This window comes from Amblyraja radiata, chromosome 34 (genome assembly GCF_010909765.2).
Source record: "Amblyraja radiata isolate CabotCenter1 chromosome 34, sAmbRad1.1.pri, whole genome shotgun sequence".
NCBI classification, from domain to species: Eukaryota; Metazoa; Chordata; class Chondrichthyes; order Rajiformes; family Rajidae; genus Amblyraja; species Amblyraja radiata.
Window position 1 is genome coordinate 20,132,433 of NC_045989.1, and position 25,013 is coordinate 20,157,445.

The 25,013-nt window shown below is 41.8% G+C and overlaps 1 protein-coding gene across 1 annotated transcript in view; it reads right to left on the reverse strand.

Annotated features, from left to right (window-relative positions):
* Positions 1-446: 446 nt before the first annotated feature.
* ap4e1 (adaptor related protein complex 4 subunit epsilon 1) overlaps positions 447-25,013 on the reverse strand; it is a 42,627-nt gene continuing 18,060 nt past the window's right edge. The window contains exons 12-21 of the mRNA XM_033050664.1: positions 24,705-24,817; positions 23,447-23,565; positions 21,625-21,927; positions 20,443-20,557; positions 17,512-17,647; positions 16,157-16,397; positions 8,460-9,047; positions 6,646-6,836; positions 4,456-4,616; positions 447-1,986 (exon numbers count right to left, since the gene is read on the reverse strand). Coding sequence (XP_032906555.1) covers positions 1,826-1,986; positions 4,456-4,616; positions 6,646-6,836; positions 8,460-9,047; positions 16,157-16,397; positions 17,512-17,647; positions 20,443-20,557; positions 21,625-21,927; positions 23,447-23,565; positions 24,705-24,817 — 2,128 coding nt within the window. The 3' untranslated portion in view covers positions 447-1,825. The remainder of the gene's footprint in view (positions 1,987-4,455; positions 4,617-6,645; positions 6,837-8,459; positions 9,048-16,156; positions 16,398-17,511; positions 17,648-20,442; positions 20,558-21,624; positions 21,928-23,446; positions 23,566-24,704; positions 24,818-25,013) is intronic.

The following is a 25,013-nucleotide window of genomic DNA, read 5'->3' on the forward strand; positions in this document are numbered from 1 at the left end:
TTTACAAACCCACTCGTTCGTTGGGATGAGGGAAGAAACCGGAGCATCCGGAGGGAACCCACGCAGTTACAGGGAGAATGTGCAAACTCCACAAAGTCAGCACCCGAGGAAAGGATGGAACCCGGGTCTCTGCCAGAGATCCGGGTTCCATCCTTTCCTCGGATGCTGACTTTGTGGAGTTTGCACATTCTCCCCATGAATGCGCGGCAGCGGCTCTACCAGCTGCGACACTGCGAAAGAGAAAACAAAGGAAACGTTCAAACTATCATCTAACAAGGATCCATCCAAATTTCCATCTGCAAATGGATGACGGCATCGTTCAGCTCGAGCTCATGTGACCGCAGAGTGGTTAAAGAGCTCAATGGAAGTGAAAACGTTCACAAAATAACTAAGCACATTTCAATGGGAAGCATAATACTGTTGTACACTGAGAAATAAAAAGCAGATATATACAAAGAAATTATATTGAGCATTGCAGTCATTAAATTACAGATGTTTACAGAAACCATAATTAAACATACTATATTTATTATGTATATACACTCTCAACCACACACATTATTAAACAGTGAAAACTGTACCACCAGTACAAAATAGGCTGATTATATTATACATGCATAAGGCTTTGGGTCAGTCTTGATAAGTACTATAACTTACATGCACAACTGCTCCGAAAGAGCTTGAAAACACTTCCCTGATTATTACTTTGATCTTGACCACAGTGCAAGAAATGATAAGCAAACTCCCTTTGTTTAATTTCAGTGCAACAAATTAGTGAAGCTCTTGTAGCAAATTAGTGTCACGTCTAGGAATACAGGAGCAATAAAACTTTGCACCATCCAGCGGAAAAATTTAATTTTGCAATTTCAATGCAGCTTGCAATAAGAGAAGTGATGGAACGGGATTAAATATGCACAACTCGAAGCAATATCCCTACACAGTTTGGAGCTTCCGTGCTCAAAAACCGGAAGTGTGTGATTCGGAAAAAAAAACCTTCCAGCATTTAATGAGTACCCCATGCATAAATGACTCCAAGTTGCAGCACAGACGGAATAAATTGATGATAGACACAAAACGCCGGAGAAACTCAGCGGGACAGGCGGCAACTCTGGAGAGAAGGAATAGGTGAAGAAGGGTTTCGGCCCGAAACGTCACGCATTCCTTCTCTCCAGAGTTTCTGCCTGTCCCGCTGAATTACTCCAGCTTTTTGTGTCTATCGTCGGTCTAAACCAGCATCTGCAGTTCCTTCCTACACAAAATAAATTGCTGTTCATTTCGATGGAACTCCTAATTGAGAACTTCCAAGCTTGTTGGCAAGTATAAACGTGCTAGACATGCTACAGTACTCCAAGATACTTGGCATCCATCACAAAGTAGGAAGTACGTTTTTGTTTTCACAGTTCTCATATGCGCAAAACGTCAAACCTGGAATCAAAATACTATCATGATTCAAAATGTTTTACCTTACATTGCAGTTTCTATACAGTGGCACTAGCCTAGAATTTCCATATTAAAAAAACCTTTGGAAATGAAGAAAAATTTGAACACCAGCCGCTAGCAAGTCTCAGGGAGTCTCCAAGAAGCAGTTTCAGTACAGAGTTGCTACTCCCACTTGCTTTTATACTGTGAACGGCTCTTACAATGGTTGACCATTGTTCATGTCACGTTGCTGCTCTGGAACAACCAGCCTGCAGTGGCCTCAAACAACATGTCCTCATCAAACGTCACAGCCACCTCGATTCCAATGAACGTGAGAAACATTGTCAAAACCAGTGAGGAAAACGCAAGCTGCCTGACTATTTCTGCCTCAGGTTTTTTGCCGAGCTTACATTTTTCGTATCACCTTTTGGCACTCGTACAGCAAGCAGTCGGGAAGGACACCGCAACCTGATCGCAGCCACAGTGATAAAGTCCCAGCGTGGAATCGACAGTGGAGTAAACAGGCCGTCGATGGAAGCAGCTGGCAGGACACAATCCCTTCTGTTCCTGCACGCAAAGGGAACAGTTAATTTGGACACAGTCGTGGAAAAAAAAAACCCAGCATGTCCACTAAGTTTGCTTTCCTCGACATCTCCCTCACAACTTGCATTCAAGAACTAAATGAAAACTGCAGCCAGCTTTCTGTGGTAAATTCCTGCACATAAGCATCGGAGTCACAGTGACTCCAACACACTTCAACTAACATGTGCAGCCTAGGAATTATACCACAGCTTCCAGGAAGTGGATTGAGGGAACTCATTCACACAGTCCACACTATCCCTTGGTTTATGGCCATGTGGAGACCCTGCCAAGAGATCATCACATAGATACATCTAATTTTAACGTTCCCCTGCCTCACTAAGTAACGACTTCTTGTAAACATTATCATATGCTCATCGACCTCAAAGTTGAGAACAAGTCGGAACCTGAATGATCAAGGAACACACACAACTAACAGACATTACTGAAGGCGCTTTTACAACACCAACTTTCTCTCTTTCAGCTATTGGAAGTAGATGTGGTGTTTTAGTTATGGTTGACTTCTTAAATCCCAATGATGTTTTCATTCCAACTACTTCAGGAGGTGTGTGAGGGTGGGCAGAGGAGAGCCATTGAGCATCCTTGATTATGATTTGCATAATGGGTTGCACAGTGGTACAGCGGTTAAGTTGCTGTCTTACAGCACCAGAGACCTGGGTTCAATGCTGGCTACGGGTGCTGTCTGAGTGGAGTTTGTATGTTCTCCCTGTGACCACGTGGATTTCCTCCGCATGCTCCGGATTCCTCCCACATTCCAAAGACGTGCGGGTTTGTAGTTTAACTGCTTCGGTAAACTGTCCCTGGTGCGTAGGGTAGAACTGGTATATGGATGATTGCTGGTCGATGGCCGGGATGGACTCGGTGGGCCAAAGGGCCTGTTTCCATGCTGTGTCTCTAAACAAAGCTAAAATCCTCAATAGTTAAATACTGAACGGTATTACGTGTTCAACACGGATAATGGGGAGCGGGGTGGGGGTGGGAACAGGATGTACAGTTCACATTAAAACTAGTCAGTTGCTGGTCAGATAGTCCGGCCCATCATCTGATTCCATTAACAAGATCAGAGTATCAGCAGACAGGAACTTGTCTACGCAAACATGCACAGCCACATATATACACACCCACCACCCTCTGTGCGAAAACATGCCCTATACATCTCCTTTAAACTTTGCCCCTCTCACCTTAAAGCTGTGCTCTCTGGTCTTTGATTTTTCCATTCTGGGATAAAGGTCTGACTGTCTACTCTAATTAAGCCTCATAATTCTAGATACTTTTATCAGGTTTCCACATCAGCCTCCGTCGTCCCAGAGAAAATAATCTTATTTTGTCTAACTTCTTTTTATAGTGAATGCCCTCTGATCCAGACAGCATTCTGGCATAAGTTCAATGAGTTATATAATCGCTCTGAGATTATCCATATTAAATAACATCAAACAACACAGTCTGAAGAAGGGTTTCGGCCTGAAACGTTGCCTATTTCCTTCGCTCCATAGATGCTGCCTCACCCGCTGAGTTACTCCAGCATTTTTGTCTACTGTCAAAAGAGAAATGGCTCAGACTGGTTGATGGTACTTCCCATTATTTTAAACCTGGGAGTAACTCAGTGGGACAGGCAGCATCTCTGGAGAGAAGGAATAGGTGACATTTCAGGTTCCCTTCAGAACCCGAAACGTCACCCTTTCCTACTCTCCAGAGATGTTGCCTGACCCGCTGGGTTGCTCCAGCATTTTGTGTTTAACTTCAGTGCAAACCGGCATCTGCAGGTCCTTCCTACACATTATTTTAAACTTGTTGGGTGCACAAAGCTACTGGGTCACATCCCTGCACACACAAAGTCTGCTTAAAATTATGGTCAAGTTTTACTAGTGAAGAAGGTTCGCCGATTCCTTCTCTCCATAGATGCTCACTCAGCCGCTGAGTTTCTCCAGCATTTTTGCCTACCTACGAGTATATCACTTCATTTCTACAACGTGTCAATAATCACTGGAGCAGGAATAGATGGGCATATTCTGGTCGCCAAGCTATAGTGAGGATGTCATTAAGATGGAAAGAGTGCAGAAACGATTCACAAGGATTCACTGGCACTGGAGAGAAGGAATGGGTGACGTTTTGGGTTCAGACTCATTGAAGAGATATGGGCAGGTAAAATTACAACACTCAAAAGGCATTGGGTCAGGTACAAGGATAGCAAATGTCTGGAGGGAATGGTGCTAAATGCAAGCAAATGGGACTAACCCAGGCAGGCAACTTGGTCGGCATGCACATGTTGGGCCAAAGGGCCTGTTTACATGATGTCATCTATAATTGATGTTATCTGATAATTGGAACAACAATAATCTGACTGTTGTAACGGGAAATGTTTTCACAGCAGATTTCTGTACAGCACTGCCTGTATTGTTAAGTCATCTCAAGGTTAGAAATGTGCACATTACCTACCTATAATAGCCACAATGTGCAGCTGGAGCTCTTTCTGTAGAGTGTTAAGTGCTGACGTCAAAGCTTCCGATGACTTTGATGAGACGTTAAGATTCTGTTTCACGTCGTTGGAGAGTGAAAGCCAAAGGTTCCCAAATTCTTCAGTCGACAGTTTTAAAGGCCTGGAAGCAGACAGAGGCAGACACACAGCTAACGTGTTTTTTGTTATATCAAAAAAACATGAATTTACATCAGCACACTGGTATTACAAAATAATCAGCCAACGTTTTAATTTAACTCTACGATTATCTACCCCTAACATTCTAGGCAGAAGCCTCGACATTCCCTTTCTCGCTACAACATTCCACACTGAAGCTTGAGCCCATCAAAGGCGAAAAACAAAGTGATTGATTCCAGGAAAACATTAAAAGACACAAAGTGCTTGAGTAACTCAGCGGGTCAGACGGCATCTCTGGAGAACGTTGATAGCCAACGTTTTGAGCATCCACATCACCTGCTATCCTACCCTCCTCCAGCACTTTTGTCTTTTTTTGTAAACCAGCATTTGCAGTTCCTAGTTTCTCCAAGAAAACATAACTCATCTTTACAAAAGCACCAAGTACTGGAGTAACGCAGTGAGTCAGCAAGCACGTCTGGAGGACATGGACTGGCGATGTTTCAAGTCAGGACCATTCTTCAGACTAATTGTAGCAATGGGGAGAAAGTTAGAAGAGAGGTGGGGGCTGCATTAAGCCTAGCAAGTCTTAGGTGGAGCCAGACAAGAGGGGGGTTTGTTTAGCAAAAGGTTGGACAGACGATCGGCCATGTGAAAAGGGGATGAGAGAAGAGGCATGGAATGCAAGATCAGAGGGATATAGGTGGACGGAGGGTGGAAGGAGACCGTGGGAGGAGGGAGGAAGGATAGCAGGAGATATGCATGCACATCCAGGTGGGACACAAGGGTGAGGGGGGGGGGTTAAGCTCTCAATTAATTATGATATAAAAAGGGGTGATAAATTATCTTTTTTATTATTTAAATTACGGGAAATCAGTTTGATGAGTTGAGGCTTACAGCCAAAAATCTGCAGCAATCTTTCCCCTTGTTAATATTTCCATACCATACAGACAGCACACTCAAGGGAAAAGTGTATGAGATCAACTCTAAGACACAGGCTTCCCTCAAAACGGAAATATCTGTTTACTCAATTGCTAGGATATAACTACATAAGTGTCAAAATTTTAAAAATGTGTGCTTGCAGAAATTAAAAGCAACAACAGTTTTGTGCTTAACTAATTGTAGATTATTAATTACTTCTTTAACCAAACTAAAAGTTTATTTCATCAAATGGGCATTGATAAAGGTTGATGTGACACAGCATAACAAAACAATGGGTCCCAACCAACTTTGCATTCAAGACCAATATATCATTTGCCCTCCTAACTGCTGGTATCCGCACACAAATTATATAATTCATATACAAGGGCCCCCAATTCCCATAGAACTCCAACATTAACTAGTCTCTTAAGTGCTGGAGCATCTCAGCGGGTCAGGCAACATCTCTGGACAAGATAGAGAGTTGACGGTTTAGGTTGGAACCTTTCTTCAGGCTGATTGTGCTGGGGAAGGAGGGGGGGTGGGGAGGAAGAGGAGAAAGGGGGGGGGGGGGGCAAAGTCTGATAAGGTAGATATAGGTGAGGGGGGGGGGGGGATTGATTGATGGTTGGTCCAAGGCCAGTGGTGAAATGACAAAAGGTGTGAGACAAGGATAGAAGAGTGAAGCTGGAGGATCAGTCACAATCAGTCTGAATAAGGGTCCCGTCTCATAATGTCACTTATCCATGTTCTCCAGAGATGCTGCCTGACCTGCTGAGTTTCCCCAGCAGTTTTTCTTTTGTAAACCATCATCTGCGGTTCCTAGTTTCTACACTGATGGATGGGGGAGCAGTCTAGTATCAAGACAGGGATTTCTGAGATCTCCATCTTGCTTTCCTCTTTGTAACATACAATGGTCTGTCACTGACTGCCTGAGAATACCCACATTCAGCCAGTGTGTAAACTGTAGTTTGCTGCTCCTCAATCATTCTCTACTGAACAAATCAAAGACATTTTAAAGCAAGTGCTCCATAATTAGAATTGTGAGATAAGCTTATGCACGAGGAAAGGGCATTTTTAGGAATAATGATAATTTTGGTGCATTTTAATTCTCGTACCTGATAAAATCAGTTAAGAATAGAGTTAGTGTACATTTCTCTTCAGTGCATTGGTGGGTCTTGGGATGATAACTGACGTGCCCGGAGAGGGCTACCTGGGAACAAGGCTTCACCATTTGCAGACACAGCTGACATCTGACGGAGGCATGGCATTCTATGGTTGCAAAATGGAAAGTTGAACTCTCAACAGCCTGTCAAAGAGATTAAAATCAGAGTTAGGAAAGCTGACAGAACTATAAATTTGCAGTGTAGTCACATCCAAACCAGCAATTTATGATCAGATAAGGTAGTGTGTAACGCGAGGCGCTGGAATTCCCCATATGGCGAACTGGACAAACACTTCCTGCAAGCTCAGAGCCAAGGGACTTCACACACGAAGCAGCCGACGGGAACGCATGTGTTTTATCTCTCAGCTGAGGAACAAAGTATTAACAGATGGCCGACTTCCTCACATTCTCCACATCCAAAGCAACAATACAAATAAATGTACAAGTTCAAGAGGATTTGCTGCAAGACGGCCAATCTGATCCGAAAATGCTTGTCGCAATTGCGGAACCTGACACCATCTTGCACCAGAGATATCTCACGACATATTCAAGAAGTACTTTGATGCAATACCAGTCCAATGCATTTGGGAAGATACAACTCTTGTGATTTGGCAGAAAGACTAAAGATAGATCAGAAAATGTATTTTCATCCGAGCATGGGGACGTGGAGCTTTTTTTCTTGAAAGGATGATGGAGACAAAAAAAGCCTCAGTACATTTAAAAGGCTCTGTGAGCGCATGAGGTGCCATCATGTGTTGGCTACAGTGAAGTTAAAATGCCTGCATTGTCTAATCAACGTTTTTGCCTTACATGGACACAATGAGCCAAATGCCCACATATACAAACATACAGTGAGGGAGCTGTCTGAAAAATGCCACCCCTCCTTGGGCAAATAACCTGCTTTTGTCACTTCATTTAATTCATTAATTTCTTTGATTTATTTGTAATCGATAACGTTGCAGGTCCTCCTGGGGTTACGCCAGACTTGGGGACAATGCAAATATACGAGCGAGTGTTTGGAAGACCAGCGGGATGGATTTGCGGGCTGCTGTGGGGTTACAGGCATCTTCTGTTGGGTGGGAATGGGGCATTTCAACGTGCTTTTGACCCCCCCCCCTCCCCAGAGCCGCAACCATGGGTCGAGTCGAGCAAAGCTGGGATTGTGAGCAGACTTGTTCATTCATTCAGACTCTGAAGGCAGCTGGCGGCCTGCTTGCTCGCTCGTCACAGCTGTTTCTGTGATCCTCTCCCACAGTCTCCACTTACAAACAGTTCAGGTTATTCATAAGTTCATACGTTCTAGGAGCAGAATTAGACCATTCGGCCCATCAAGTCTACTCTGCCATTCGATCATGGCTGATCTATCTTTCCCTCTTAACCCCATTCTCCTGCCTTCTCCCCATAACAATCAAGAATCTGTCAATCTTTCTTTAAAAATATCCATTGACATCCTCTACAGCCGTCTGTGGCAATGAATTCCACAGATTCACCACCCTCTAGTTAAAGAAAGTTTGCCTCATCTCCATTCTAAAGGTACCTTTTATTCTGAGGCTATGGCCTCTGGTCCTACTCTCCCACTAGTGGAAACATCCTCTCCACATCCACTCTATCCAGGCTATGAACGGTTCTCAGGAACTAAACTCTGTCTTAACCTTGGGAATGCCTGTATAGCTTAAAATGTAGAACTGCCCACAAAAAGTTACTACTACTTGGGCAAATACCCATTTGTATTACTAAATTCAAGATAATTACATCAATCATATTTACCTTCAATTCTTCAGTCAATGTAAATTCGATGGTCACATTTGTAACTTCTATATCGCTGTGATTAGTAAAAAATAGGATTATTAACAGACAGTCCTCTTTCCAGACTTTGCAGGAAGACAGAGTTACATTTTCAGTGGCACAAACTTGCTCAAATCCTGAATGCAAAAACTCAGAGAACTCGACGGGCAAGTTTGGAGTCAAACTGGAGACAGGTTCATGGGCCACAGAGGAAGAATTGCAATTTACAGGCTGTATAATATCAAAATTCCCATCTGCAAATAGACCCGAAAAAGATTCCTTTGATGCTGTCGGCTTGGCTTCGATTAAGTTGTTATTCAGAGCCCAGGCTTGATCAGATACTTGGCCAAGTTCCACTCCAGAGCAAGTTGCTGCATTCACCAGAGGTACTGCTTTACTCCCTTGGAAGGAAATACAGCTTTCTGGGACATTATCCATTAGATCTGGAATTTCACCAGGGTGTGAAGCAGTCGCCTTCTGTGCAGACGTCATCTTGTTAGAGCTATTTTGTTTCTCAATATTCTTTGACTTTCGGCGAAATGTATGGGCAGTGCTCGGAGTTTTCCCCATCTGGAAAGATTACAGAAAATATATGAGTTGTATTTTTCAAGTCTTTAAATTATTATGTGCAGGTAAATAAAATATGGTCTTGGCATCATGTTCGGCATAGACATTGTGGGCCAAATAATCTGTTCTTGTGCTGTAATGTTCCTATGTTCTGATCAGCATTGACCTTAAGAAAGAATTGCCTTCACAAGAATCTTTTAAACAAATATTGTGCAAAAGCTAGCGTACTGTTCGATTCACCACTACCACATTGAGGACATTGGACTTTGTCTAAGGAACTGATGTGCTACTAAGCTGAGACTATATTCTGTGCTCTGTATCTTCCCCGTGGCTCCATCTATTGTACTTGAGTTTGACATGAGTGTATTTATATATGGTACTAGACTAAGTGGGACCCGTTGGGCCCCAGCATCACACGGGAGGGCTGGTCCCACAACGCAATATTCCACCTCTCCACCAATTCCAATATTGCTGGCCAGTGGGGGGGTTTCTGGAGCGCTAGTATGTGTGTTGTGGGTCAAAGGGACTGGCTTCCAGAGGGCTAGTATGGACATTGTGGGCTGAATGGATTCTTGGGCTGGTAGCTCAGTCACTCTGGCCGGGCAGCTCAGTCACTCAGGCTGTTGTGCACTGAAGGAACTGGTTTCCAGAGGGCTAGTATGGACATTGTGGACTGAATGGATTTTTGGACTTGCAGTTCACTAAGTCATGGGTGGTGGGCTGGCACTTCAGTCACTTACAGCTGGTGGGCTGGCATTTCACTTACTCATGGCTGGTGGGCTGGCAGCCCAGTCACTCACAGCTGGTGGTGGCAGTTCACTCAGTCACCCCTCTTCCCTTCCCCCCCCCACTCTGCTCCATGCCATTCCCCTCCCCCACTCTGCTCCATGCCATTCCCCTCCCCCACATGCATTCAGTCCATCTCCCCCCATGCACTCTTAGTGGCTCTCCACACACACACACACGCATTCACACACACAGAGATACTCAGACACTCACGCAGACACACTCAGACACACATAGACACTCATACACAGAGACAGTCAAACACTCACACACATACACAGACACTCACACATACACACACTCATACACAGACACTCACACACTCATCCAGACACTTACAGACGCAGCAACTCATACATACGCACGCACAGACAGACGACGCGCACACACACTTTAGAAGCAATAGAGATACTATCTGCAAGCATTTTAGAACCAATAGACATTTTTTGCAAGCTTTAGAACCAATAGTCATTTTTTGCAAACTTTAGAACCAATAGACATTTTTTTGCAAGCTTTAGAACAAATAGACATTTTTTGCAAGCATTTTAGAACCAAAAAAGACACATTCTGCAAGCATTGTAGAACCAAAAGAGACACTTTTTGCAAACATTTTAGAACCAATAGACACTTTTTGCAAACATTTTAGAACCTATAGACACTTTTTGCAAGCATTTTAGAACCACTAAGGGCACTCACATTTGAGTAGTCATGTGTTATTCACAGCTCAGAGAAATGTGACCCTCTGCCTTCCTCCATCTTGAAGAGACTGTGAGGCACACCACTTCCGGGTTTTATAGTCCCTCCCCCTCCCACCTTTGCAAGCATTTTAGAACCAATAGAGACACTTTTTGCAAGCATTTTAGAACCAATTGACATTTTTTTTCAAGCTTTAGAACAAATAGACATTTTTTTGCAAGCTTTAGAACCAATAGGCATTTTTTTTTGCAAGCTTTAGAACCAAGACATTTTTTTGCAAGCTTTAGAACCAATAGACATTTTTTTTTGCAAGCTTTAGAACCAATAGTCATTTGTTTGCAAGCTTTAGAACTAATAGACATTTTTTTGCAAGCTTTAGAACCAATAGACATTTTTTTGCAAGCTTTAGAACCAATAGACATTTTTTTGCAAGCATTGTAGAACCAAAAGACACTTTTTGCAAACATTGTAGAACCAAAAAGACACATTCTGCAAGCATTGTAGAACCAAAAGAGACACCTTTTGCAAACATTTTAGAACCAATAGACATTTTTTGCAAGCGTTAGAACCAATAGACATATTTTGCAAGCTTTAGAACCAATAGACATTTTTTGCAAGCATTTTAGAACCTAGACATTTTTCGCAAGCTTTAGAACCAATAGACATTTTTGCAAGCTTTAGAACCCATAGACATTATTTGCAAGCATTTTAGAACCAATAGTCTTTTTTTTTTTGCAAGCTTTAGAACCAATAGACATTTCTTTGCAAGCTTTAGAACCAATAGACATTTTTTGCAAGCTTTAGAACCAATAGACATTTTTTTTTGCAAGCTTTAGAACCAATAGACATTTTTTGCAAACATTTTAGAACCAATAGACATTTTTTTGCAAGCTTTAGAACCAATAGACATATTTTGCAAGCATTTTAGAACCAATAGACATTTTATGCAAGCTTTAGAACCAATAGGGACATTTTTTGCAAGCTTTAGAACCAATAGACACTTTTTGCAAACATTTTAGAACCAATAGACACTTTTTGCAAGCATTTTAGAACCACTAAGGGCACTCACATTTGAGTAGACATGTGTTCAGTGTTATTCACAGCTCAGAGAAACGTGACCCTCTGCCTTCCTCCATCTTGAAGAGTGAGTGAGGCACACCACTTCCTGGTTTTATAGTCCCTCCCCCCTGCCGCCAGAGGGGGCAGCAGAGAGAATGGGGAATTTTGTAAAAACATTAATGTCTCTGTCATTTTTAATCGACGGGAAAAATCCTCGGCACACATGCGGCGGAGGGGGGCTCTGAGCAAGGTGGCCAAAAATGACGGCCGTAGGTGGCGGCGTTCTCTCGGAAATCGCAGCACAGACGGCCAAAAGCGGTCAAGAACAGAGCTTTAGTAATATAGATATTTGATCTCTTTGGATACCATGCAAAACCAAGCTTTTCTCTGTACCTTGGTACATGTAACAAAAATAAACCGAAACCTAGTCGCATCACAAGATAATTCTATTCATCTTACCTGCAGTACAATCTAAGCGCGTCTAAAAGATGGTTGCGTGCCTATCAGGATTTTAACAAATTGGTTACCGGTTTAGCTGCTCATTTTCTTACACCCTGCAGGTTGAATTGCCTAAGTTTAACTGCAGATTCTACCCAGCATTCAATCAATTAAACAGAAGGCACATGATACATGTCCAGAGACAAGCTCCAACATTACGATGTGTGAAGTAAATAATGAGCATCAATAAAATCAAGTAATAGAAAGTTAATGCTAAAATCAAGATCATTAAATCAAAAGATATCAATTAGCTTGACTAATTAACATTGATAGTTAAATAAATATTCAGGTAACTACAGGTAATATCATGGGCAGCACAGTGGCGCAGCGGTAGAGTTGCTGCCTCACAGAGCAGGGACCCGGTTCAATTGTGACCTCGGCTGTCGTCCGTGTGGAGTTTGCACATTCTCCCTATGACCGCGTGGCTTTCCTCTAGTTTCCTCCCACATACCACAGACGTGCGGGTTTGTCGTTTAATTGGCCTCTGTATATTGCCACTGGGTAGGGAGGGGATTAGAAAGTAGGGTAACAGAAACTGTGTGAACGGCTGATTGATGGTCAGCAAGGTCTCGGTGGGCCAAAGGGCCTCTTCCCATAATGTATAATTCACTCAATCTATAATATATAAACTATGAAATATGATCCTTGAAGTCTTACACAAATTTTCCGTGGGTCTAATTACATATAATTGAAATCAGCTGCATTATCTATTACATAATATTGGTTTATAACAAGCTCTCCCTCTAGTGGCCATGCTGGATACGCCATTCAATGTCTCACAAATGAGGCAGAGAAGTCATTGTCAAAGATCTTAGATCTTTGGTCACCGTCTACAGCATGGAAACAGGCCCTTTGGCCCAACTTGCCCATGCCAACCAAGATGCCCCATCTACACTAGTCCCACCTGCCCTAATTTAGCCCATATCCCTCTAAACCTAAAGTCCTATTGGTGTAAAATACAGATCCCACCGCTCTTCCATTTTCTTTTCTCAACATAAATATTGTGGGAACATCTTAGCATGTGTTTTCATAAGCACATATTTTCATTAAAGTATGATTGATGATTATGTTCCACTGTAAGATGTTGCAAGAGATCTGAAGTTTCTGTGTACAAATGTTTATAACTGGCTGCATAGTTATGAGATATAATCCAGAAAATTTATGACATTTTGCAATTTCAAAAAAGTTTAGTTCACAGAGCCTGCAACTTTGATTTGGAGTTGACAAAAAACAGATAATAAGCATTTATACATTCCATGATTAGGGTTCCACGGTCCTGTAGAATATTGTGAAGACATTCAAACATGTTTCGTAAATGCATATTCTTCACACAAGCAAAAGTAGTTCAAAGAACAGGCAGTGATCAGAGTAGATTTTTTTGTTGTACAATGTCATAGGAAAGCAGTGCAACTCTAACATAATCAATGAATGAGTTTATTCTTAATAAAACAAAGTGGGTTCACTATCACACCTCAAAGTTCACTGATGTGCAGAGAATATCTTAGTTATTTCTAATTTACATTTTGGGAAAGAGATTACTTTTCTTTTAAAAAAAAAGACTAAGTTCAGGAGTAACTTAGCAGATCAGGCAGCACCCCAAGAGAAGATAGACACAAAGTGCTGGAGTAATTCAGCCAGCAACTCTGGTGAAAAGGAATGGGTAACGTTTTGGGTCTGAACCCTTCTCCAGACTGAAAGGGCTGGCAGCATATGACCTCAGGAAGAGTGGAGTACATAATGAGGAGAATCCCAGGAGAACATGGCTATGTGTCATTCAGGTCATGACACTTCTTCAGACTGTCCAAGGATGCTACTTGATCTGCTGAGTTACTCCAGCAATTTGTGTCTTTTCTTTTTGTAAACCAGAATCTGCAGTTCCTAGTTTCTACATTATCATTTTTCCTTGTAAGCTGAATTAAGAGAAATTGCTCTACATTAGTTTAGTTGTTTGGTTCAGAGTTCAAATTCCAACATGAAATTAGGACCTCACAATCAAGGGTGAGTGACTTCAATGGTGTAGGTAGATTAAAGGGCCTGTCCCACTGCAGCGACCTAATTTGCGAGTTTAGACGAGTGTTTTAAGTTTCATGTGCGATGCTCCGGTATTCCCTGGGAAACGTCTTCTCAATTTGCACTGTACAACTGTTGCTTTGCAAGATGACAATAAAGATTGAGTGTGAGAGTGAGTGAGTGAGTGAGTGAGTGAGTGAGTGAGTGTGTGAGTGTGTGAGTGTGTGAGTGTGTGTGTGTGTGTGTGTGTGTGTGTGTGTGTGTGTGTGTGTATATGTGTGTGTGTGTGTGTGTGTGTGTGTGTGTGTGTGTGTGTGTGTGTGTGTGTGTGTGTGTGTGTGTGTGTGTGTGTGTGTGTGTGTGTGTGGCGGTTTCATCAGACGGTCGATCCACCTCGAGGTTTTTCAGGCGAGTGCCCTCGAGATGAAGGTCGAAGACAGTCGCTGAAAAGTCACGTTAGTGGGACAGGCCCTTAAAGAGGCAGAAGAGATACCAAAATTTGTCGATGTTGATTTACAAAAAAAGGACAAAGTCCTGGAGGAACTCAGCGGGTCAGGCAGCATCTCTGGAGAACATGTATAGTTTTATGACACGTGGACACGTTCTCCAGAGATGCTGGCTGACCTGCTAAATGACTCCAGCACTTTCTCTTTTTTTTTTTTTTTTTTTTTTTTTAAACTAAAAAAGAGGCAGAGATTGTTCTAATTAAAGCAGAGGAGATCAAAACAAGATAGGTGAACAAAATCAAGAATACATAGAAAATATACGAGGAAAAGCCATTTTCATACGAGTTAACACACCAGACTTTTCAGCCTAGGCTTGTGCTGATCAAAAGAACCATGCAACCTAAATTAGTTTGTCTTGGCATCTTGCTTGGCACTGCTCCTGTGCAGTACTGTTCTATATTCTATGTTCCTAAAAGACCCAACAGCCACGTGTTGAAGTCTTGTTTTTTATGTGCTCATAAAAATGTCTTAGGATTTTCTTTGATTTGACTTGCAGTGACTTTTAAGAGCGAGAAACCAGATGATAGATCAGGAGAAAAAAAAAAAATCAGGGGCATTATAAAACGGGGCCAAACTGTGGAATGCAGTGCAGGAAAGAATGTACACACGCAGGCAAATTTCATGAGAAAATTACATAAATACTTGAGGGGAAAAAATACTGCATTGAGGGGAGAGGGCAATGGCAACTTTGACAGCCCTGCAGATAGAAAAAAACATACATATTTTCCGATTTACAGAATTCCGTTTCGAAAGTCTATTGTGAAGTACATCTCTCTGCAAGAGTCACGGTATGTTCAGCACAAATCTGGATTGCTGATTGAGTTTGAAGAGGGGTCTCAACTCGTAATGACACCTACTCCTTTTTTCCAGAGATGCTGCCTGACCCACTGAGTTACTCCAGCACTTTGCATCTATCTTCTGGATTGTTACTCGTGTGGGCTCACTGGTAGATGGTGTCCAGTTGCTATAGTAATAGAGCATGCAAACCTGTGCTTGCACACATTACAAGCAGGTCTGTCAAGGGATGTCAAACAAAGATAAGACACAAAATGCTGGAGTATTTCAGCAGGTCAGGCAGCTTCTCTCCAAAAAATGGATAAGCGACATTTCAGGTCGGGTCCCTTCTTAAGGTGCCAAACAAAGGATATGGGGCTCAACCTGCCTGCCTCCTCTCTCCTGAAACATCAGCTTTACCCCCAATGTCTGCTGTTCAAGATCAGTTTTTTTTTAAAGCATCTTTTCACTTCACATCTCAAACATGCTCCTGCCCTCGATCCCACACCCGCTGCCCTCTGCTGGCCAAATACTGGTTCTTCGCAACCAGCCACTGTGTCCCACCAAGACCTCCTTCCTGCCTCCAAGATGAGTGGGGCAGACAACAACTTCATATTGTATAAATTCAGGGTGTTAATTCAATATAATTTTTTTTTGAGCGCACCATAATATGAAGCAAAGATTAATTATTTTTAACAAAGACTGTGCAACAGCTTCGCGATTCATAGCTGCTTACAATCCTCGTAGAAGTGAATCTATACACATATATTGATGCTAACTTACCAGATTTACAAGGTTATTGGATCCCAAACCAACAAATAGAGATGATGCCAAACGTTGTCTCTCTTGTTCTTCTGCAGAAATACTGACGACACTTTCTGCAGCGGAGGGACATTGAGCAGCCATTTCACCTTTGGAAACAGCAATTGCTTTGCTTGAGGTTTCTTCTTTGGATTCCTTGCTTCGAAGGTAGCCCTTCGTACCCCACACTTTCTTCACCCCTTCAAGTTTCAGACCCTCTGAACTGAACACAAGAGGTATAGAATTCAATACAAAATCCAAATGTTGGCACAAAAAAATCCTTTGTTCATGCATACAAGAAATCACTACTGCAGACAGTTTTTAGAACGCAGAATGTTAGTTCTCTGTCTCCAAACACACAAATAAAAGTATTAGTGTTACACTGTTATAAAGTCCCTAAACGTTTATGGGATTGGTTAAATGTTAGATATTTGCCAAAACTAGAGGTCAGATTCAAGGCACACTTATGAGAAGTAAGCATTTAATTCAGAACTGACGTTACAAAGTTGTACAGGTTTGTAGGTTAATTAGCATTTATAAATTATCCCCGGTGTGGAAGAGAAACAGTATATAGGTGATCGTAAAAGCCCTGTCCCACTGTACGAGTTCATTCAAGAGCTCTCCCGAGTTTTAAAAAAAAACAACCACGTGGTAAGCACGTAGAATGAACGTAACGGGTTCGTCGGAGCTCGGGGACATCTCTTAGCAGCTCATAACGCTAACGGCAGGTACTCGGGAAGATTTTTCAACGTTGAAAAATGTCCACGAGAGCCCCGAGTACCTGCGAGCGGCTATTACCGTAAATCTCCGAGTTCGAATTAGGGCAAACTCAGGTGAACTATTTGAATGAACTCGTACAGTGGGACAGGGCTATTAGTCAGTGCTGAGTCGAGTCAATGGGCCGAAGGACCTGTTTGCACATGGATATTGCTGCGTGCACACTGAACACCTTGTATCTTTATGACCCTACCCTTCAAATGCACTTAATTAACACTTTAATCAAATACTACCCATTTAGTATTATAGACTTATTTGCAGCCATCAGGGACCGCTGAGAAACCTTTAATTAATACATCCTCAAGATGAATAAAGTACAGAGTGCTCCAAAGCAATTCCTCTAACTTACAAAGTCGGTGGCTTCATCAATTCAGACTATTCTTTCAAAGGCATATTCAACCACACATGCTAACGTTCAACACCAAAATCAACTGGTTTACAAGCTCAGAAATGTTAACAAAAATCTATTTCACATGCTATATTTACATATTAGATTTATACTCTAAACAAACAGTATTCATGCTAACGTCTGCTGAAGCAACACAAATCAGTAAACTTACTCTTTTAATCCAGATTCTGTGCTGTTGTAAGAAATCTCTGAATGTAAGGACAAGTCTGCAGGGGATTGTCTTCCTGTAACACTGGAGGTATGTGGGCTTGTTGGAAAAGATAGTCCATAAGGTTCAAAATTCAACACTGTGGAAAAAATTTATGAAATTACTTAATTGTGTGGCTAGTTTCTAACCAAAGATAGCAGGCGTATGTGCAAACATGCTTAAACCTTAGAAGAACCTAGAACCGTACAGCACAGGAACTGGCCCTTCGGCCCACAATGTCTGTGCAGTACATAATGCTAAGCTAAACTAATCTCATCTGCCTGCACACAATCCATACCCCCTCCATATCCGTATGCCTGTCTAAATGCCTCTTAAATGTCACTATTGTATCTGCCTCCATCACTCCTAGCAGCACATTCCAGGCACCCACCAATCTCTGAGTAAAAAAACATATCCCTTACGCCCCCTTTAAACTTTGCCCCTTTCACTCTAAAGCTGGGAACTCTTTGATATTCCCATCCTGGGAAAATGGTCTGAATGCTTATCTTTTCTTTCTCTCTTATACGTGACTTTGCAATAGAAAATATTTGAACACTCACTAATTTATGATAATTATTTCAGTTTGATATTTCCACGAGGGGGTGCTGTCTCTCTGTGTATTTGTTTCCTAATCTATTACACACACAGACTGCATTGATCATACACTGCAGTTGGTTGTGGCCTCGTGAACAGTCTTCAATAAGAGAAATTTAAAAAAGAGAAGCAACTTGTGGTATTGAAAGGCAGGAATTAGGTCTTGAAAGAAAAATCATATGTGGAAGAAGCAGAAAGAGACGGAAGACAAAAAGGAACAATTTGAAAACACGTTTCAAAACCTTTAAAATTCTCACGAAACACAAGGAAGTGCAGATGTTGGAATCAAAGTAAAACAAAGTTCCATGGTTCACATTCGGCACCCTCCAAAGCTGAAAGGCACGTCGAGATCAGGAAATGATGGGGAAAGATCATTGGCTTGAAACATTATCTTCCTTCCCAGACAATGCCTGACCTGCTGCATATTTTCTGATTTTATATCAGATTTCTAACATCAACAATATTTTACCATTGAAAGATACCAGATGAGCAACGTTAAATCAATGTTGCCCTTCTGTAGATATAAATTTAAAGAGGGTTTGTGGTGATTTTGCTTGCCCAGATTCTAAACTGCTTAGGTTAAGAAATGGTGAAATAAATAAAGCAAATGATGGAAACACTCAGCACAGGTCAGTGTCTGTGGAAAGAGAAACAGCGGAATTGGGAGAGATAACAAGTTTGTTTTCATTGTCAAAGGTGGGGTGAAGATGGATAGGACAAAGGATGAGGCCAGGGTTCTCCTGGCGATAAACTGTTGAAGTCACCATTTGGTTAACAGATTAAAGAGCAGTTATTAACAATTCAAGATTACACCTCAAGCTCAAAGTAAACTGTGGAGCATTTCTTGCCCAGAGTGATAGCTGGTCCCTACATGGTCTTGGTTCAATGATATATCCACATAAACAGTGTCTGGGCATTAACTAGTAAAGCGAGATGTGTGGAGTAAACAGTTTGAGAAGACAGCATTTCATTCAAAAGCCTAAAAAAAACATCATCGTAATTGTTCAGCATAAGAATTTATTGGATGGACAGGATAAAGTGTTAGGTTAATAAGCAATTACTTTGATAAAGATAAATTGTAGAAAGCTTAAAGAAATTGCTTTACCGCTGACATCAACATCACTGCGGCATGGTGAAGCAGCGGGTTTGTTACTGCCCCACAGCGCCAGAGACCGGGTTCAACCCCGACTACAGATTTTATACTCCTGTACGGAGTTTGTACGTTCTCCCCTGTGAACGCATGGGTTTTCTCCGGGCGCTCCAATTTCCTCCCGCATCCCAAAGATGTACAGGTTTGTAGGTTTATTGGCTTTGGTAATAGTGTAAATGGTCCCTCGTGTGTACGATAGTGCTAGTGTACGGGGTGATCGCTGGTCTGTGTGGGCCGCTGCATCTCCAAATTCTAAAATAAATCATTTATGTAGAAAGCAAGCATACCATATCTTGTCTTCACCCCTCTAAGTCCTTATGTTGCCACTTTCAGGGAGTTATGGACTTGGTCTCTAAGATCCCTCTGAATATCACTACTGTTAAGGGTCTTGCCATTAACTGTATACTTTCCCCTTACATTCAACCTCTTAAAAGTGCAAAACATTACCGTGCTCAGGTTAAACACCACCTGCCGAATTTCTATTTCCCCAGTTGCAGATTTTTCAACAAAAGACTCAGCAACATTAGATGCTGTCGAGATTCAGGATGCGCTTAAAATTAATAAACTGCTTAAAAGGCTATATATGCTTACCATCGATAAATCACCTGCTCTGGATGAGATGCATCCCAGGTTGTTTAACAAATAAAGGAGAAAAGTGTAGAGACCCCGGTTATTAACACCAATAGACCCAGAGGAAGATTCAAGAGCTTAGAATGTCACCTTGCATACAATTTGAGCACTAGGTCATTTCTATCCTGTTTAAACCAGCATTTGCAGTTCCTTCCTACGCACGTCATTTCTCTCATATATAGGAAGGAACTGCAGATGCTGGTTTAAACCGAAGATAGAAATGACCCAGTGTTCAAATTATATGAAGATAGACACAAAACGCTGGAGTAACTCAGCAGGACATGCAGCATGTCTGGAGAGATGGAATGGGTGACGTTTCAGGTCGAGACCCTTCTTCAGACTCCTTCGGTCTGAAGAAGGGTCTCCACCCGAAACGACACCGATTCCTTCTCTCCAGAGATGCTGCCTGTCCCACTGAGTTACGCCAGCATTTCTCTCATGTATATTGATCCACTGCATCAGCTCCAATATCTCCGCCAGCCTCGGGCAAGTGAAACTGACTTTTTTTGTTCTCTCTTTACCTTTTTCTTGAGCCAATTTCTCTTCTTGTCTTTGATGATGCGGCTTGTACGGTGCAACTCCGCGACCCAACGCATCGGCAACAAAACCATCCAGAAAAGAGAGCGAAGCATCAACCTAAACCAAGTAACAAGCACAATCCTGTTTATTCTTCTTTTCCATTATTTGCAGCTTTGAAAATTGGTTGCATCCCGATAAATTAAATTCAACACAATGATGCAGCAACTTTCCTTTTTGCAAAGCAGGTTGTATAAAGGTACCACAGATGCCCTCATTTGAGGGGGTGGGGGGGCATAATGGTGCAGCTGGTAGAGTTCACAACGCCAGAGACCAGCGTTTGATCCTGACCTTGGGCCCTGTCTGCGTGCAGTTTGTACATTCCCCGTGACCATGCAGGTTTCTTCCCACATCCGAAAGGTTTGTAGATTAATTGGCCTCTGCAAATTACCCTTAGTGTGCAGGGAGTGGATGGGAAAGTTAGATAACATGGAACTAGTGAGTTATGGTCAGTATGGACTTGGTGGGCCGAAGGGCCTGTTTCCACGGTGCATCTCTAAACTAAACTAAATTGAAATCCAGCATGTCCAATAACCAGATAGTCACGTTGAGAAAGAACTCAGAACATTTCCCCATTCCTCAGCTCAAAGATCAGAGCCTGAGACTGTAAGGGGTACCATCTTGAAATGAGACATTAAACCAAGTCCCCTCCCCCCTCGCCACCTAAAAAAAAAAATATCAATTTCTCCCGATATGCTTCGTGCTGAACGTCCCCCATATCTTGTATGAAAATTGCCTTTTATATCTATTTACCTGTCCAAGTATTTTTTTAAATGTCGCAATTGTATCTGCCTCTACAATCGGCAGCTCGATCCATATACAAACCACCCGGTGTGTACAAAAGTTGCCCATCAGATCCCTTTTAAAACTTTTCCCCTCTAATTACTCAGCTTATCCAACCTCTCCCTATAACTCAACACCTCCAAGAGCCAGTAACATCCTCGTAAATGTTTTTTGCACCCTTTGCAGTATAATGACATTCTTTCAATAGTAGGGCTACCAGAACTGCACCTAAAGCATTGCAAAGTAAATCCTGTGTTTGAGAGATAGGCTGCAAATCACTGAGCATGAACTAAGTAAACTTACAATAGTTTGGTCTTGCGCACAAATAGTTACAAGAGACTCACCACTATATCATCACAACTTGCATTCAGCGGTAAAACTGAGGTCATCATCTCTCTGTTCTCAATAAATTGCTTCAACTCAAAACAACTTTGTCTCAAACAAGGATCCATTGAATTCCCAAAACGTTGCATGATTTCAGGTATTGCTTTGACATTCAGTGTCAGACGATAGAGTTTGGTAATCGCACTCAAGATCCAAGCTTTTGTTTCCAAATTTGCAGCACATTTTCCCAGTAAACAATGTAACTTCTGTATGACGTCTTCTGGTTTGGTTTCTGTTTTGAGGTAGGAATATTCTCCCAGCACCTGACACACAGAGCAAGAACATATTTCAACCATTTGATCCAATCTTTATTTTCATACAAATTTCTCTTACTTTCAGCCTTGCAAATATTCTAACACATATTCTCATCATAACTCGGTCATTCACCAAAAATGAGCAGCCTGCGTCAGTTATATTCATTAATATGGTAACAGGCAACTGAACCAACTCGAGACAGTGCTGAGCTCCCATCTACCTCACTGGGATAATTTGAACTATCTTTAATGAGGCTTTATCTTGCACTACATAATTATACCCTTTATCCTGTATCTGCACACTGTGGATGGCTTGATTGTAATCATGTGTAGTCTTTACGCTGACTGGATAACAGGTAACAAAAAGCTTTTCACTGTACACATGACAATAACAAACTAAACATTCAACATGGGCCAGTATGTCTTGGCAAAATGTTATTGTCTTAGAAACATAGAAAATAGGTGCAGAAGGAGGCCATTTGGCCCTGCACTGCCATTCATTGTGATTACAGCTGATCATCCACAATCAGTAACTCGTGCCTGCCTTCTCCCCATATCTCTTGATTCCGCTAGCCCCTAGAGCTCTACCTATCTCAAGAGTAATAACTCTTAGTTCAATGACAATTATGCAAGGATGTTAACGTAAAATTATTTGAATGTACCAAGAAACAAAATAGGCCATGGCATGGACTTTATGGCCATATTGAAAAGACTTGTGAAAGTTAAGTAACTGAAACAAGAAGTTTCTTGAGCCAACATTCCTGCTCTGTGTTCAATTATCATGTAAGGATGTGCGGGATGTAGGAAATCCAAAATAAAAACATAAAATTCTGGAAATGTTGACTTATCCTATTACTGTCATTCCATTTGATCTGTATATTTCTGCCCCACTTTCTAAAAACTAACTTGCACTTCTCAGTTCTAACAAAGGGTTGCAATGCTAAAACATCAGCTGTTTTTCATTCCGCAGTTGTTGCCTGACTTGATGAGTTTATCCAGCAGAAAAAAAACCCAATTACTTACTTAAGATGCTAGAATTACTACCCGTCACATCTGCAACATTTTCTAGTTCCAGTGAAGAATCAGAAAGCTTGGAATATCTTTACAGTTGGTTTTACTGGCCAGGCTTTGCCCTGCCCCTCCTCTCTTCCAGCTTTCTTCCCCCCCAACCCCCCAAGTAAAGTCAAGTCAAGTTTATTCGTCACATACACATACGAGATGTGCAGTGAAATGAAAAGTGGCAATGCTCGCGGACTTTGTGCAAAAAGACAAACAAACAAACAACCAAACAAACTATAAACACAACCACAATCTGCCTGAAGTAGGGTCCCCACCCAAAACATCAACTATCCATGTTCTCCAGAGATGCTGCCTGACCTGCTGAGTTACTCCAGCACTTTGTGTCCACATCTAACTAGGTCAGCTTCCCTGAAAATATTACAATGTGACATTAACACACTATGTGCGTGGACAATCACAATCCTATGAACTGCTGAGCCTACTCCATTCCTTTTATTTATAATCTTACCCAGCTCATAACCTGTAGGAATTTCAGGGGATATTGTGCTTTGGGCTTTTCCAAAAGGGCAAGGTAGGAATTCACTGCATAGAGTCTCAATTGCTTGTCCTCCACTTCATCATCAAATCCTAGAAGTCAGAAAGAACATCACATTTTAAATATCAATACTAAGCTGCAAATGTATCAATAACATTTATCTTCAGGAGTCTTGCTTGGAAAATATGGGTGTCTAAATTATGTGAAGGAATGATCTACATCTTGTTATACTCAGTTATACCCACAAACCGAGAGTGGATTAGTAAAAGACTGACATTAAATGCATTTGTCAGTATGACAATATCTCTGGCATAGACAGTGATACCTAAACCTTCTCATCCATGGCCAAAAATTGATCATACATTTGGACTTTATGGAGAGGAAGTATCCACTAGTGGGAGAGTCTAGGACCACAGGCCATAGCCTCTGAATAAAAGGACATATCTTTAGAAAGATGAGGAGGAATTTCTTTAGTCAACCGGTGGTGAATCTGTGGAAATTATTGCCACAGACGGCTGTGGAGGCCAAGTCAATGGATATTTTTAAGACGGCGATTGACAGATTCTTGATTAGTACAGGTGTCAGGGGTTGTGGGGAAAAGGCAGGAGAGGATTAAGAAGGAAAGGTAGATCAGCCATGAATGAATGGCGGAGTAGACTTGATGGGCCGAATGGGCTAATTCTGCTCCTATAACATGTATTTATGACTTTTGGCCCATATGTTAACATAGCACGATAAATTAATTAATAATTCTGTCAAAATGATTAAAGCTTTCGAAACGTGTTATTTTGCTTTGCAGCTTATTGATCACAAAATTAAAGCATTAAGAAAATCAAATTAAATAATTGAAGACAATATTAAAGCATGAAACAAAAAACTCACAATGAATATTGCGAGGAAGGAACTGCAGATGCTGGAAAAACAAAGGTAGACAAAATGCTGGAGAAACTCAGTGGGTGAGGCAGCATCTATGGAATAAGAAAGTCTGGAAGGAGACCCTCCTTCATCAGTCTGAAGAAGGGTCTCGACCCGAAACGTCACCCATTCCTTTGCTTGTCCTCCCTTGTTCTTCTCTTCCCCCCCCCCCCCCCCCCTCACACACACGGCGGTCCCCCCACGCCGCATTCCCCCCCCTCCCCCCCCCCCCCCCCAACTACCCTGGTGGTAAACACTTTCCAAGTTAAATATAACTACTGAATTTCAACAGTGATTCTCTCTGCTAGTCGTTTACCTTCAGCCAGGAGTCTCAAGAAGTTGTTTGGGATTTCCGGTTGTATCATATCTCCGCCAACTGCAAACACAGTGTTCATGGTTTGTATAAACCACTCGTTACTGGGAGCATACGTTTGTCGGTTGTCAAGGTGGGAAACCAATTCATTATAAATCTGTCTGCCTTCTTTTGATTATGTGACACAGAACGCAGGGGAGGGATTTGGAAGATGTATTTCAAAAGAAAATTGCACGGAACAATACATGAAAGATTATTTTCTGGATGATATACTATTGAAATGCAAATCTGAAATTAGCATTTTCATTGCAC